The 14,344-nt window shown below is 48.7% G+C and overlaps 1 protein-coding gene across 2 annotated transcripts in view; it reads right to left on the bottom strand.

Annotated features, from left to right (window-relative positions):
- Nucleotides 1-12,178, bottom strand: part of CTH (cystathionine gamma-lyase) — a 42,409-nt gene extending 30,231 nt beyond the window's left edge. Inside the window, exons 1-2 of one of the 2 annotated variants that reach the window (XM_075003515.1) lie at nucleotides 11,808-12,178; nucleotides 212-293 (exon numbers count right to left, since the gene is read on the bottom strand). In XM_075003515.1, coding sequence (XP_074859616.1) covers nucleotides 212-293; nucleotides 11,808-11,975 — 250 coding nt within the window. In that variant the 5' untranslated portion in view covers nucleotides 11,976-12,178. The remainder of the gene's footprint in view (nucleotides 1-211; nucleotides 294-11,807) is intronic. The other variant, XM_075003514.1, reaches the window with a different exon arrangement.
- Between the last annotated feature and the right edge of the window lie 2,166 nt (nucleotides 12,179-14,344).

The raw sequence follows: 14,344 nt of genomic DNA, 5'->3' as shown, positions 1-14,344 counted from the left end.
TTTGGTTAAAACATTAATTCAGGAATATTAAGAAAAAAATCAGACTAGTGAAGTAGTTGACACGATGTAAATGACGACAGCAAAAGCTGAGTTAAATTTGCTGATAGTGATCAAACTCCAGTGCGCCTATCTCCTTGGGATACTTCTACTGGAGTCCACTCTAAAGACATACATGCTGACATATTTCTTAATGAAAATACTTAGAGCTTACAGTACTTGGCTCCATCCAGTGCTGCTACAGCCTTTTCTAGGCAATTCCGAGTAGGATTTCCACTACGGCTATATTCAAAACCCTGTGATGAAAATAAGATACAAAAATAACAGTAAGCATATGGGATTTTGGAGGAGCTGCTATACAACAATACAGCTAAACTTTAGTACTGATAATTACCCATCTTAAATTTTGTAAAAAAAAAAATACTAGACCATCTAAGAAATCCATATTCCTAACTCTGAGTTAGGCATCCAAAAACGGTTATTTGTTATCACAAACTGTTGTACACTGGTCCACAGGGATCCAACATGCACAGCTTGTCAGAACAGGATAGTTTGTTTGCAGCGAGAGTGCTTAGCCTAAGTCATCTCTCTGAGACATTATCTAATTTGGCTGGCACAATTTTAATGTTTTGTTGTAATTTGCTGATAACTTGTCTCACACTGAAAGATTATATTTACTAAAAAGGTCTTACACAGGTCAATTCCAAGCATTATCTTCCATTTTTGGAACTGATGCTTAAATCCTCAGTTGTGCAATTTGTACAGCTCCATGAATTTCATGTAGCCATGCCAATTTTCAGTCAATCAACAATCTGTCCTGTATGCCTATATCGGATGCAACTTTGAAAACTCAGGAGTTAGCATGGAAAATCTGGATGCAGCCTGACCACACAGTCTGTATGATAATGAAGATAAAATTTTACAATAAAATAATTTGCCACCATTTGAAAAACTAACTCAGTTTTTGGTGCCAGCTGGTTTTAATTCTCTTGTTCTAGCATTAATGTTATGAGACTCCTAATAGACATTCCTAATGGGATATACTAATCTCTGTGGTACTTTGTTTGCACTATGCTGTTCAAAGTCTCCAAGCACCTTTAACCCCAGTTGATCTCAATGGGAAGGAATTAGTATTTCAGGATCAGCCTCAAATATCGTGTACTGGGGGCTTAATTCTGCAACCACCGAAGTTAATGGTAAAGCTCCCACTAATTTAAAATGGTCAAACACTTGGTCCTGAAACCTGTTCCACAAGTATGGGATGGTGACACTATTGCCCCAAGACTTCAGCAGTACACGACTCTCAAATGCGTAATGCCAACGTGTAACTGGCAGTCAAATGAGATCCCTCGGAACAAACATTTACAGAACCGCAATGACAAATGGAACCGAATCCAAAACTTCCATTCTCTTCTAACATACAAACCCGCCTGCCAGTGGCAAGGCGGGTGCTGTAGAAAGTCCATCAGTAGATTTTGAGAGCTGCCATGTCCGTCTGAAAAATTATGATCCTCGGAAGGACAAGTGTTTTCTTGGCAATAATCAACCCGAATTCCAACTGGCATGTTAGGAAGAGCTACACTGGTGCAATGAGCCCAATATCCCTCAACAGGGGGCTGGAACTCTGTCTAAAGAAACTCAACGGGGAAACAAAAGGGAGGGTGGCAGGAGAAAAGTCTGGTTACGTAGTTTATTTTTCTAGTTTCAAAATTCCTGTGCAAAGAGATTGTTCGTCATGTTCTGGATTCACATACAGGCCCACAGAAGATAAGAAAGTTACCTTTGAACCTGCAGTAAAAATGTCTGTCAGAACATTGGGTAAAAAGCATATTCTATTCACTCTCCTGTACGTCTGTTATCCAATGATCTCTAAGCATCTTTGCTACATCCATACTAGAGAGTTTTGTAGACAAGAGAGAGTCCAGGGGTCCTTTTGTCAATAGAGGGATAAAAAGATCAATCCCACATATCACACTTTGGAAGATACTGCTTACTGGCAGTAAGTGAGCCCTTGTGTACATTGAATAGTAACAGAAAGATAGCTGTGCTAGTCTATGTATTATCAAAATGAAAAAGCAGTCCAGTAGCACTTTAAAGACTAACAAAATAATTTATTAGGTGATGAGCTTTCGTGGGACAGACCCACTTCTTCAGATCATAGCCATACCAGAACAGACTCAATATTGAAGGCACAGAGAACCAAAAATAGTAATCAAGGTTGACAAACCAGAAAAATATTATCAAGATGAGCAAATCAGAAAGTAAAGTGGCAGTATGGGGCTGGGGGTGGGGGGTTCAAGAATCAGATAAAGCAAAGTATGTAAAAGAGCCCCTATAATTGTCAGGATTTTATAACACCTTGGGCATTATCGTCCCAGGGCATTATCGTCCCAGGGCCAGGGAATACATGCCTTTGGCTCTGTAAAATCAGTGCAGACACATGAAAAATCTAAACTGTCACAGGCTGCCATTTAGCAGCATTACCAATGGTCACTTTTTGTCAGTTAGTTCCCCCGGTAACCTGAACTCATGAATTATTCATGATGAGGTGTTTGAATTCTAGGCCTCTGATTGGGCGAAGGTACGAACATCTAGAACCTTCTACACCCTAGAGAACCTAACCGAAAACCACACCTGTATGTAAATCCAATCATGAATATTCATTTAGAATCATGCATGAACTCCCTGCATATAAGCAGGTGCCTCAGGCCATTCTGTGGCCCTGGAGGACACAGGCTAGACCCTGTTACTCCACATAGGGAGGTGTGGCTGCACCTGTGGCGTCCACCAAGCCCTCAGGTCAGCCCCAACCGGCGAAAAGAGCTGATTTGAAATCACTGTGAGCTGATCGCTCTAGAGCTGTGAAATCACCTAAGCGTCACCGCACACCTGCAGCGCTGACCGGGCTTGAGTGGTGCCAGCGCTCACAAGCAGCAACCCCCCAGCAGCACCAGCGGCAAGCGGCCTCTGTGGGGTGGTGGCTGAGTGTCGAACTGGCCCGCCGAAAGGCGGGTACTGTGCGCTCGGCTGCCAAACCCAGTGGCCGCCATCTTAACATCGTCTTCAACATCCTACCTGCGGCGCTGCCATTTCTTCTACCTGATGTGACTCATCTTCTTGATTGCGACTCTTCACTGGATTGGACTTCAACTTCAGGACACGTAACTCATTTACCGAAACTGACACCTCATATTTAATACAACTCTCACCTGGGACATCGGGGCCCCCAACATGGGAGTAGGGGTCGCACCCCTGCAGTGTGCCGGCCCGACGGGGTTGGTACAGAACCCGAGGGCCTGACCTTCAAGGCCGGGCCTGTGTGCCCAGGGTTATAATACAGCACATTTAATTATTAATTGTTTACTGTTTATATTATTAGTATTTTTATCATTATTACACTATAGGTTTAATATTGAATTCTTTATTGATAGTCCTGCTAGGAAGGTATTACCCCCTACCTTGTGATACCTATATTCTTCCACACACAGCCAGTGAAGGCCCAGTTTCCTCGCCTCCCGCAAACTACCAACATAGTGCTTCCTGAAGAAGAGCCGAGGCCTCCCAGGAGCACAGCATAAATAGTGCCCACAAAGAGGGTATCGGAGGGCCTCCTACAAATAGAGGAGCTACCCTCGACTGACCCCAGGGGCCTATCTTTGGGACAGGTGTAGTGCCCTGCCCCCGGCCAAGAGCGAGGGTTAGCACCCCTTGCTCCGCCTATAAAAGTTGGTAGCAGGGATAATAAATTTCCTTGCCCCTCTCACCTTTCCCTCACTAACAAACTGAATTTTTGCCTTCTGGAAAAATAAAAATTTATAACTACACCAAGGAATCTACAAATCAACAAAATGTTTATCATAAGTTTATAGATATAGTTAATTGTTTAGTTCAGTATAGTTAGTTTGTTATCTAGTAGTTTGTTTTAATAAACTAGTTACTTTGTTTCACCTACTTCTGCCTTGTCCTGGGTCTCGCTTTTCCATGCCAGCCGCTACCCGCTAGGAGGCTTGGGCGGGGTCGAGTGCACACTGGGGTGGGGCTCTCCTGCCTGGGTTTGTAGCAGGGAACTGATCGGATCCTCGGATCTGTGCTAAGGAGGCTTTGATCTCCTTGTAAGGGCTTCTCTAAATTACCATCTTCTAATCTGTCCAAGAAAAAAGCCCAGCAATAATAAGCTAGAAAAGTCCTGTCCCAGTTCAAACCACGTGTTAATGCGTCAAATTTGAATATAAGAGAGAGTTCAGCAGCCTCTCTTTCCAAACTGCTGTGAAAATTCCTCTTCAATAAAACACACATTTTCAGGTCATTAACAGAATGGCCCACTCCATTAAAGTGTTGGCTGACAGATTTGTGAAGCAGGACACTACAGTACAAATCAAGGATGGCCTGATAGCACCACACTCTATCGGAAACCCACTGATCGCTATACTTACCTACACACTTCTAGCTGCCAGCCTGCACGCACAGCTAGATCCATTGTTTACCATCAAACCCTTAGGTACAATCGCATTTGCTCTGATCCTACTGACACAGACCGAAAGCTACAAGATCTCTAACAAATATTCATAAACCTGAATTACCCAGTCTGAGTGGTGCTAAGGGCTGACTGCCTGAGGCCCTGCCCCTTTCAAGGGACCAGAATGGGGCCATCCTCCCACCTTGCCTGGGGCCCATGGTGGTTGTTGGCCCACTCATTCCAACTGACTTTTAGTTTGTGCATTTGAAAATTTTCTTTGGAAACTATGTTTTTTTCATTTAGGGGGAATCTTGGCTCTGGATCAAATGCATTTTCAGTCTCTGAATTTTGCTATCAGGTACTGTTTCCTTTACAGGAGAACCTTTTCTGTGCTATATTGCTGCACTCAGTGGCTGTGTACAGTTCCTTCTCTAGCACAGTTTGTAGTTTACGGAATATAGCATTTATTTATTTTGCTCAGCACTGCAGCATGGCCACTTTTAGTAGGTACCAGATATCTGTGCTACAAACCACCAAGGAACTTTTTTCTATTGCTCTTCCCTCATATACTGCTGGGGAATCAGGCTGAAAGGAGAAAGATTGCCTAGTGAGCTGATTCTGATCCACACTCAGCTAATTGTGAAAGAAACTGGGGCTGCAAGCTGATTAGTCTTGAAAGAAAACAAGTTGGCCTCCTGTTGACTCCTGCTACAATTCTGCACTAAAAGAGCAGAAACAATGGAGGGAATTATGTTTTTCTCTCAGCTTGCTCTGCATGTTCACTTAAGGCTTCTCTACACAGCAGGCAAGTCCACAGTAGTTGTGCACTACTTACTCCACATTAAACACCTCCCTCCCCCATGTGGCTATCCTTATTGGCAGTGTTCCCCGTAGCACAATCAACTGCTGAGTCTCAGGCTCATTCATCTCATTAAAATGTTGAAATAGGTCATGGTTTTTGTGTGTGTATTCACATTTATATACTGATTAATAACGTTTTTACATTCGACCTACTTGTTTCCTTACACATGCTGAAAAGGTGTTTCTTGTTTTTTCTTTCCACCCATAAGAACATAACCAAAATTTCCATCAGTTTGGATTACACCGGACAGGTTGGAGGGACCCTGATAATTGCACAGACAAAAAGTGGGGCCTGATGTAAAAACTTTGCTCACCCGCACTGTGCTAACTTACTGTGCTCCACCACCCACAGGCAGCCAAGATCCTCATGTCATCATTCTAACATTGCAAGATTGTCATATATTAAATGAATAATCAAAAACTTTATTAAGCATTATAAACACTGATTTTTAGATGCATAACATGTCTCTGCACAGAGCATTTTAGGGACTGATATGCTACTTTGGACAGGTAACTATCTGGGTGGCTACCATCTAGTTTATAAAACTTCCAAGTTGTTTTGTAACATTTAACATGCAGTAGCACAGAATTTCTGTGCTATGGTATCCAGCGGAATCTCTAGACCAGCAGTTCACAAAATGCATGTCAGAACCTAAACTAGGTTATGACCCTTTTTTAATGGGGTTACCAGGGCTGGCATTAGATTGGCTGAGGCTTGGGGCCAGAGATGCATGCTCATGTTTCAGCCTTAGGTGCTGAGGCTCAAGTTAAAGGCCCCCAACCCAGGAATGAAGACTTCGGCTTTCTCTCTGGCCCTCTGTCCAGGAAAGTGGAGCTTGGGCATGCTCAGGCTTTGGCTGCCCTCCTGGGGTCATGCAGTAATTTTTGCTATTCGAAGGGCGTCCCATGCAATAAAGTTTGAAACCCCCTGCTCTACAGTTAGAAGTGAGTTCCCCTTCCCCCTCTGGGAGGGCCATCGCTACCAATATGCAAAATATGCATCCATCCCAAACTGTCTGGTGCCCTAAGCAGTTGGGTGCTATATATGGGGAAGTGCTGGTTTGGACAGTGTAGGGTGCGAGAAGACTTTGTAACACTCAAAAGTGCAGTCCAACCCCTCTGTGAATCCTCAGGAGAATTCCAAACAAACCAGTCTGTGCAAGGTGAAGAGCTGCAAAACAACTAACCCTGCCATGGCAACAACCGCAAACACGGCTTGCTTGCCAAGACTTCAAGGCTACGCTGGCAGTAGGCCACAAGAGATATTAGTAAGGAATGCATAGGCAATTTTAGGCAATCTTATGTTAATGAGTTGAGCTTTATCAGCTTGTGTTAGAAGGCCTGTTACAGAGCCTCTCCCCGAGCGAAGCTCTGACGTGTCGGGTTTTCCCCCACTGGTGACTGCGGTGTCTCCGGGGCTCCCGTCGCGGGTGTCGCGCTTTCAATAAACCAAATATAGCACTCGCCTTCTGGGTGCAGCCTCGTTTCTGGGGAACCTGAGCCTGGTTGGCTACAATTGGCGCAGTGAGCAGGGTTCTCCAGGTACGATGCCTTTTTGGTCAAAAGCGGGGGAGGCAGGGAAGCCAGCGCTGTCCCTGCAGCGCATACCAGGATGGCCCTCAATGGAGCAATGGGAGCTGGTAGTGCAGATGGTGGCCTGTTGGGCAGCCGCGGCAAACTGGCTGGCGTTGCAGGAGGCAGCAGGCGTAACGCCGGTACAGGTAAAAGGGGCGTTGTGTCGGCTGTGGCTGAGCCGCCGGCCAGGGACAAAAAAAAGGGCGGTGGAAGAGGTAGCATAGCTTTTCCTAACTGCCCTCTGGGCCCTGGATGATGAGCTTCTCTGCTTGCAAAAGGTGCTGGCGGGGAAGGAGCAGGAATGTTGCGATATGGCGGATGCGCGGGCAATAGCGCAGGAGGTGGTCACCTCGCAGTCCAAAAGGACGCAAAAGTTAACCCATCGTTGTAAGGTGTTGGCGGCAAAAGTTGAGAATCGGCGGCGCATAAAACTAGGGAAAAAACAGGTGTCAACAGCCCAAGTGCGTGCGGTCCTTGCGCTAGCCACTTGGGACCCTGAGACCTGGGATGGGAACATTTGGAGCTCTTCCTCGTCTAAGGAGACGAAGAAGGTAAACGGGGAGGCTGTGCAAACCAACCCAAGACAGGCGCGCCCCATTCAGGAGTTGCGGGCAAAAGAAGGTCGCTGCAATAAGGTCTGGCAGACGTTTAAAACAAGTGAGATGCAAAAAATGGTAAAGAGTTTTAAGCAGGAGCCGGGGAAGGCCTTTCGGCCTGGCTGGTGCGTGTGTGGAACGTGGGCAACACTGTGTTGCTACTGCTTGCGGAACTCCGCCAGATGGGCGTGTTGTCTCAGGATTCACAGGTCAAACAGGCACTGCAAACTATGCCAGCTCTTACTGACACACAGGGAAACGCCATGAAAGCACCGTCCCTGTACTGCTGGTTGACTGCGGCGGTGAACCAGCTCTACCCCTCCCCGGGGGAACTGGAAGCACTGGTGAGGCCCTGGCGTACAATCCCAAAAGGGGTGGGTGCGCTGCAGCAGCTGGGCATAGCATGGGCTGTGGCTTTTATCAACATGGGACCGAACGAGATAGGGGTCCATAAACCCATCAAGGCCACTCTGTTATGCCTTGCCCGCCCCCAGGCTAAAGGCCTCCCTTATAGCCGTGGTCATGGCAGTGGGCGGGAACGTAGGTAACTTGGTTGAAACGTTAATGCAGTTAAAGGCTGTCATAGGTGCAAAAGCAGTCCGTGCCACAAAAGGAAAAGGTGGTCAGGCGGGAGCCCCTAAACAGGAGAAAGGGCACGCTCGGGTAACCCGGAGAACCATGTGAACAAACTTGCTAAAGGCAGGAGTCCCCCGTAAGAAAATCAATGGTTTGCCAACACCAAACTTGTACAAGCGTTGGTTACAACTGCCGCCTATCCAGCGGAGTAAGAATGTGGGTGCCTCCAAAAGGGCGGGCAAGACTCAGGCACCACAAAAATGTACAGGAGCTGGGGGGAGGACCAAGCCCAGTGCCCCGGTCAACTGGACCCTTCCCCCTAGGAAGTAACGGGGAGGCGGGTCCCCTGCGGTACGGGCTGTGGCGGTGCAACAGGTAGCAGGGGACCTGCGCCCATTCGTCCCGTTAACCATCAAGTGGCCCCGGGGAGGGGAGCAGCATGTGCTACCTCTGTTAGACACTGGAGCCAAGGTAATCATTCTGCATGCTACCCAGACTGCGGGTCATGCGGTGGTCGTGCAGGGCCTCGGAGGAGCAGAGACCACCGCTTATTCGGTGAAGGTCACCCTAACGCTGGGGAAAGCCCCTCCCTTTCGGGTGACAGTGCTGGCTGTACCTTTGGGTAAATATATCATTGGAATGAATGTCTTGCGTGGCCGGTATGTGGATACGCAGTATGGGCTGTTTGCCTTTGGGCAATCAGAACTGTGGAGCCCCTACTGCAGGAACATCCCATATGGAACCCTGTGTGCCTGCCGGTCCCCCAGACCCCGGTGTCAGTCAAGCAGTACCGCATTCCTGGTGAAGAGCACAAGATCAGCAATGCTATTGCTGCACTGCTATAGGCGGAGACTATTCGCCCCACGCTGAGCGCCTTCAACAGCCCCATCTGGCCAGTAAAGAAGCCAGATGAATCGTGGCGCATAACAGTGAACTACCAAAAACTCAACAAGGTAACCCCGGAGCTAACAGCCGTAGTTCCGGACATGGTTACGATCCTAAAGCGTATCACCGTGGTGGCCTTGCCGTGGCATGCCGTCATACACCTAGCCAATGCGTTTTTCTCTATTAACGTTCATCCCAAGAGTCAAGAGCAGTTTGCCTTCACGTGGCTAACAAAGCAGTACACGTTTACCATGTTGCCACAGGGCTTTAAGCACTCCCCAACGATCTGCCATCAGCTAGTCCAGGCCGATCTGGAGCGTCTGGACCTCCCTAACCAAACGGCCTGCTACCACTACATCAACAACGTTATAATCTCGGAACCAAATAAACCAACTGTTCCAGCTGCCCTAAACACGGTTGTAACAGGTTTGCAGAAACGGGGAGTGGGCTATTAACCCAAGAAAGTGCAGGGGCCAGCCACCAGTGTGGTCTGCTTGGGTGTACTGTAAATGGGTATGAACAAATGCATTCTGCCAAAAGTGTGGCATACCATCCAGGCATTCCCCACACCCTCATCTAAACAGCAGTTGCAAACCTTTCTGGGCCGTCTCGGTTTCTGGCGTGCTTTTATTCCGCACCTTGCTTTTCTTATGCATCCTTTTCAGGAGCTTGTGCGCAAAGCCACCCAGTGGAACCGAACAAAAAAGCACCAACAAGCCTTTAATCTCTGCAAAGAGGCAGGTGGCGGCACACGCCCGCCTAACCGCAACGCTGCAGGGCCAACCATTTAAACTGAAGGTAACAACTGTCTGCAACGCGGCATACTGGGGTCTGTGGCAGCAGGTAAAAACCCAGCGAAAAGAACCTATCGGCTTCTGGTCACAACCCCTCCGCGAAGCCAAAGGTGGGTACGCCCCCCTGGAAAAGCAAATCCTAGCAGTGGTGTGGGCTTTGCAAAACACTAAGCGGGTCACGGGCATCGCCCCTGTTACTGTACGGACCCCGATCCCCTTAATGGGGTGGGTCACGGGTACCTCTGGACTGCTGTAGCAACGGCCTCCAAGTGGGGCCCACGTATCAGTAACAGCTCCAACGTATGTGTAATGTTGGTGCAAACTGCCATCAATGCATCTGCCTTTTGTCTGCCCCACAATATGGCCGTGGAACAGCTCATGGACACCTGTTTCATAGGTGTCAGTGCTACTCCTGCTCTCTTGCAAAACTATACCCTTTTGCAAAACTTTGCTTTCACTGCTCTCATGTGCTGTTGTCAAGTCTGTTCCACAGATGCACGCGGTGTTGCCAAAAAAGCATCAACCACCTCACTTAATTCCTACTAGCCTCGGAATTCACAAAAGGGGTCACAGGGAGCAGTGTAGGGTGCAAGAAGACTTTGTAACAATCAAAAGTGCAATCCCACCCCTTTGTAAATCCTCAGAAGAATTCCAAACAAACCAGTCCGTGCAAGGTAAAAAGCTGCAAAACAACTAACCCTGCCATGGCAACAAATGCAAACAAGGCTTGCTTGCCAAAACTTCAAGGCTACTCCGGCAGTAGGCCACAAAAGATAGTAACAAGGAATGCATAGGCAATTTTAGGCAATCTCATGTAAATGAGTTAAGCTTTATCAGCTTGTGTTAGAAGGCCTGTTACAGAGCCTCTCCCCGAGCGAAGCTCCGACGCGTTGGGTTTTCCCCCACTGGTGACTGCGGCGTCTCCGGGGCTCCCGTCGCGGGTGTCACACGCTTTCAATAAACCAAAGATAACACTCGCCTTCTGGGTGCAGCCTCATTTCTGGGGAACCCGAGCCTGATTGGCTACAGACAGCTAGTCTCATTGCTGACTAGCCTCTCTTTCTCTCCCAGCATGGGCTGTGCCCAGCACCATGCCCCACACCCCCTCTTTCACCTTAAGCCCCTGCTCCAGCCCTTTTCACTATTTCCCCCCAAAGTTCCTTTCCCCTGCCAGCACTGGGTAGTGGAGCCCATTTCCAGGCAGACTGCTGTACTTTCTGACAGAGGTGAATGTAGGGATGATTTCATCACTCCCCTGAGCAAGGCAGCTGAGCCTGAATCCCCCCCACTTCTTGCTGCTGCCAGTGAGTGTGGTGGGAAGAGTTCTATGCTTTCCTGCGAACTCCCTTCCACAAGCAATGAGGCTCCACTGGAACACAATGAGTTGGGGCCGTATTGCTCCCCTTCCTGCTCCTGCCACCTGCAGATCTGAGCCTGCCCTCCCACAGCTGCATCCCTGGCAGCCCCTGAGCACAGCCCCACCATCATGCACACACTCCACACCCTCCTTGCTCAGGCTATGTAATTGCTAGGAACAGGCTGCTCTCAAATCCTTCTTATGATAGCTGGGAGAGTGTTTGCAATAGCAGAGAGTGTTTGCTTTTGGCTGAAGCAAACACGTAGAAGCCCTGTCTGGGAAAATAAACATTTTACAACTTTGCAAAATAGAAAACTAGTCAGACTTTAACAAATCCTCCCCGGCTGCACATAATTTGCTGGTTTTCATCCTTTTCTGCCCCCAAACTGGATTTTAAAACCCCAAACAAACCTAGTCTGAAAGGGATCGCAAGCCGGTTTCCCTTCCGGGTGTTTACACGTAGGTAATTTGTCCATCGTCCGAGCTGGACCTGCAGCCGTATTTCTTCCCCAGGGAGCAGTAAACCTCCTCCAGGCCCCACCGCACTACCTTACGAATTGCAAAAGCCTTTAGAACCGTTACGGGTTCAGTTCCTCAGACCTACAGCAAAGCACCGCGGACCAGCTAGGTCCCACCCCCGCCTTTTCCCGCTCAGTCCCCACGTGTCCCTTAGTTCCGCATCTCCCCGCGCCCGCTGGAGCCCCGCTCACGTAGTGCTGGCCGGGCGCTAGCTGCTTGAAGGTGGTGGAAAGGGAGATGGGGGGCACCACGGCCCTGGAACTCCATTGCTCCGGCTCTTGCCCCACGTGGATGGCCTGCGTGGCGAAGTGCGCGAAGTGCGGCAGGAAGCCCTGGGACCCGTCCTCCGTCTTCTCCATAGGGAGCCGCGCAAGGGTAGTCGAGCCGCTGATACCGGCGTCCGCAGAAACTGGATGCAGGGCCGATTCAGTATGTGGCTGCAGCCTGCCACGCTAATGCACTACACCGCGCTAGCGAGACGGCAGCAGCTCCTCCCTGCCCATTGCACAAGAGGGGGAGGAGACCTGGCAGGGCGCCGCCGACTGGGCCTGCCCCTCATTGGCCCAGCACAGCGGGCGTTGCGGTGTGCCGCCCCCCGGCTGCTGACCCTGGGAGACCCGGACCTTAGGCGTGGGTCAGTGGACACCGGAGGGGGCTGCGGTGCCTGTAACGCTGCCTGTTGCTGCATAATCTGAGAACCTGCCAAAGAAACAACGCGGCTGGATCTAGGTCGGGCCGGCCTGGGCCAGGCCACAGGCACAGACACGCCTCTGTAATAACAGGTGAATAGACGCTTTGGAGTTACAGCCTTTTACTGTGCTGTTGCACGGAAGGATCCCAAAGCACCTAACTAACACTGCAAGCAGGGCTAGAAAGGGGAGGAGAGCCCAGAACGCCCAGGGCTTTGCAAGCACGAAGTCTGGCTGTACCGGGCCCTGGTTTAGTGCAGTAGAACTCTGCCTCCCCCTCGTAGGGTGCTCGCCCCCGTTCTTTCAATTTAACTGCTCTGTACCAGCTGCACCCTTGAATGAGAGCAGCTGGCTATGGGGAAGGCAGCCATCCAACTAACCAAAGAAATCTGCAACACATTTCCCTCTGCATGTTTGATCAGCAGCCTTCCTAGCCATCTAGTTAAAATTCATGGCCGGGATGTCATCACTGTTTGTGGAGCAACGAAGGGTCCTGTGGCACCTTATAGACTAACAGAAAAGTTTAGAGCATGAGCTTTCGTGAGTTAACTCACTTCTTCAGATGCTGGTCCTGGAAATCTGCAAGGCCAGGTATAAATAGGCCAGAGCAAGGCTGGGGATAACGAGGTTAGCTCAGTCAGGCAGGCTGAGTTGTATTGTCATCAGTAGATCTGGAGGTGTGAACTCCAAGAGAGGGGAAGCTGCTTTTGTATTTAGCCAGCCATTCACAGTCTTTGTTTAATCCTGAGCTGAGGGTATTGAATTTGCAGATGAATTGTAGCTCAGCAATTTCTCTTTGGAGTCTGTTCTTGAAATTTCTTTGCTGCAGGATAGCTACTTTTAAATCTGCTACTGTGTCCTGGGAGATTGAAGTGCTCTCCTATGGGTTTTTGTATATTGCTATTTCTGATGTCTGATTTGTGTGCATTTATTCTTTTACGTAGGGACTGTCCAGTTTGTCCGATGTATATGGCAGAGGGGCATTGCTGGCACATGATGGCATAAATTACATTGGTAGATGTGCAGCTGAATGAGCCCACAATGGTGTGGCTGATCCAGTTAGGTCCTGTAATGATGTTGCTGGTGTGTATATGTGGGCAGAGCTGGCAACGAGGTTTGTTGCATGGATGGGTCCCTGAGATAGAGTGACTGTGGTGCGGTGTATTGTGGTGATTCCTACAGCGTTCTTTTCTGTGGCCTTGACAAATGCCATGTTGGTCCCCTTTTTTATGCCACATGCATGGTGCTGCCAAGTTGCTGTGAATACATATACATCTCCCCTCTCTTTGTATCTGTCCATTAGTTCCTACTCTTCTACATATCAAGCATAACCCACTAATGGAATCTGTCCATTAGTTCCTACTCTTCTACATATCAAGCATAACCCATGCTCCCCACTAACCAGGCCTGCTGATAGTGAGGGGTGCAAACAGGCCAATTGCCCTGGCATCAGGTAATTTAAAAGGGCCTGGCCGTGTAAATCACTGCCAGTCTTGCTACAGTGTGCTCTGGGTGGTTGTGAAGGCTGCTGGGGGAGGGCCAGGTGTGACACAGCACAATCCCAGTACTCATTCTGCACAAAGCCCCACCCCTTTTATGAGTTTGGAGCTGGCTTCCAAATAGGGCACAGAGAGGCTGTTAGGCCTGCTGCCACCACTCATCATCGCTCCTTCACTACTGAGATATCAACTCCTGCTTCCAACTGGCCAATCATGCCAGTGTCCATTGCTCACTTCTTACATTTTCTCAAGGGTGCCTTTCTGCTCTTCCCATGCTGCCACACTGAGGAGAAGCATTATGAATATCCATAAACCTCATTATTCTCCTCTCAATCCTTCCTTAAAAATCTTTTCTTTTCCATGATGCCTACAAAAATCTTGACAGAAGTTAGGCTGTTGGCATGTTGAGTCAACTGCCCAATACTTGGTCTTACTGTTTTCTCAAACATTTCCTATTTTTACCCAGCAGTTGTTTCTTCTTAAGTTTAAATTATGAGATTTTTTGGGCAGGATCTTTTTCTATTCCATGTTTGCATGGTG

Source organism: Carettochelys insculpta, chromosome 9 (genome assembly GCF_033958435.1).
Source record: "Carettochelys insculpta isolate YL-2023 chromosome 9, ASM3395843v1, whole genome shotgun sequence".
Taxonomy (NCBI): domain Eukaryota; kingdom Metazoa; phylum Chordata; order Testudines; family Carettochelyidae; genus Carettochelys; species Carettochelys insculpta.
The sequence above is the reverse complement of the archived record's forward strand: the minus strand, read 5'-3'. Positions and strand labels throughout refer to the sequence as shown.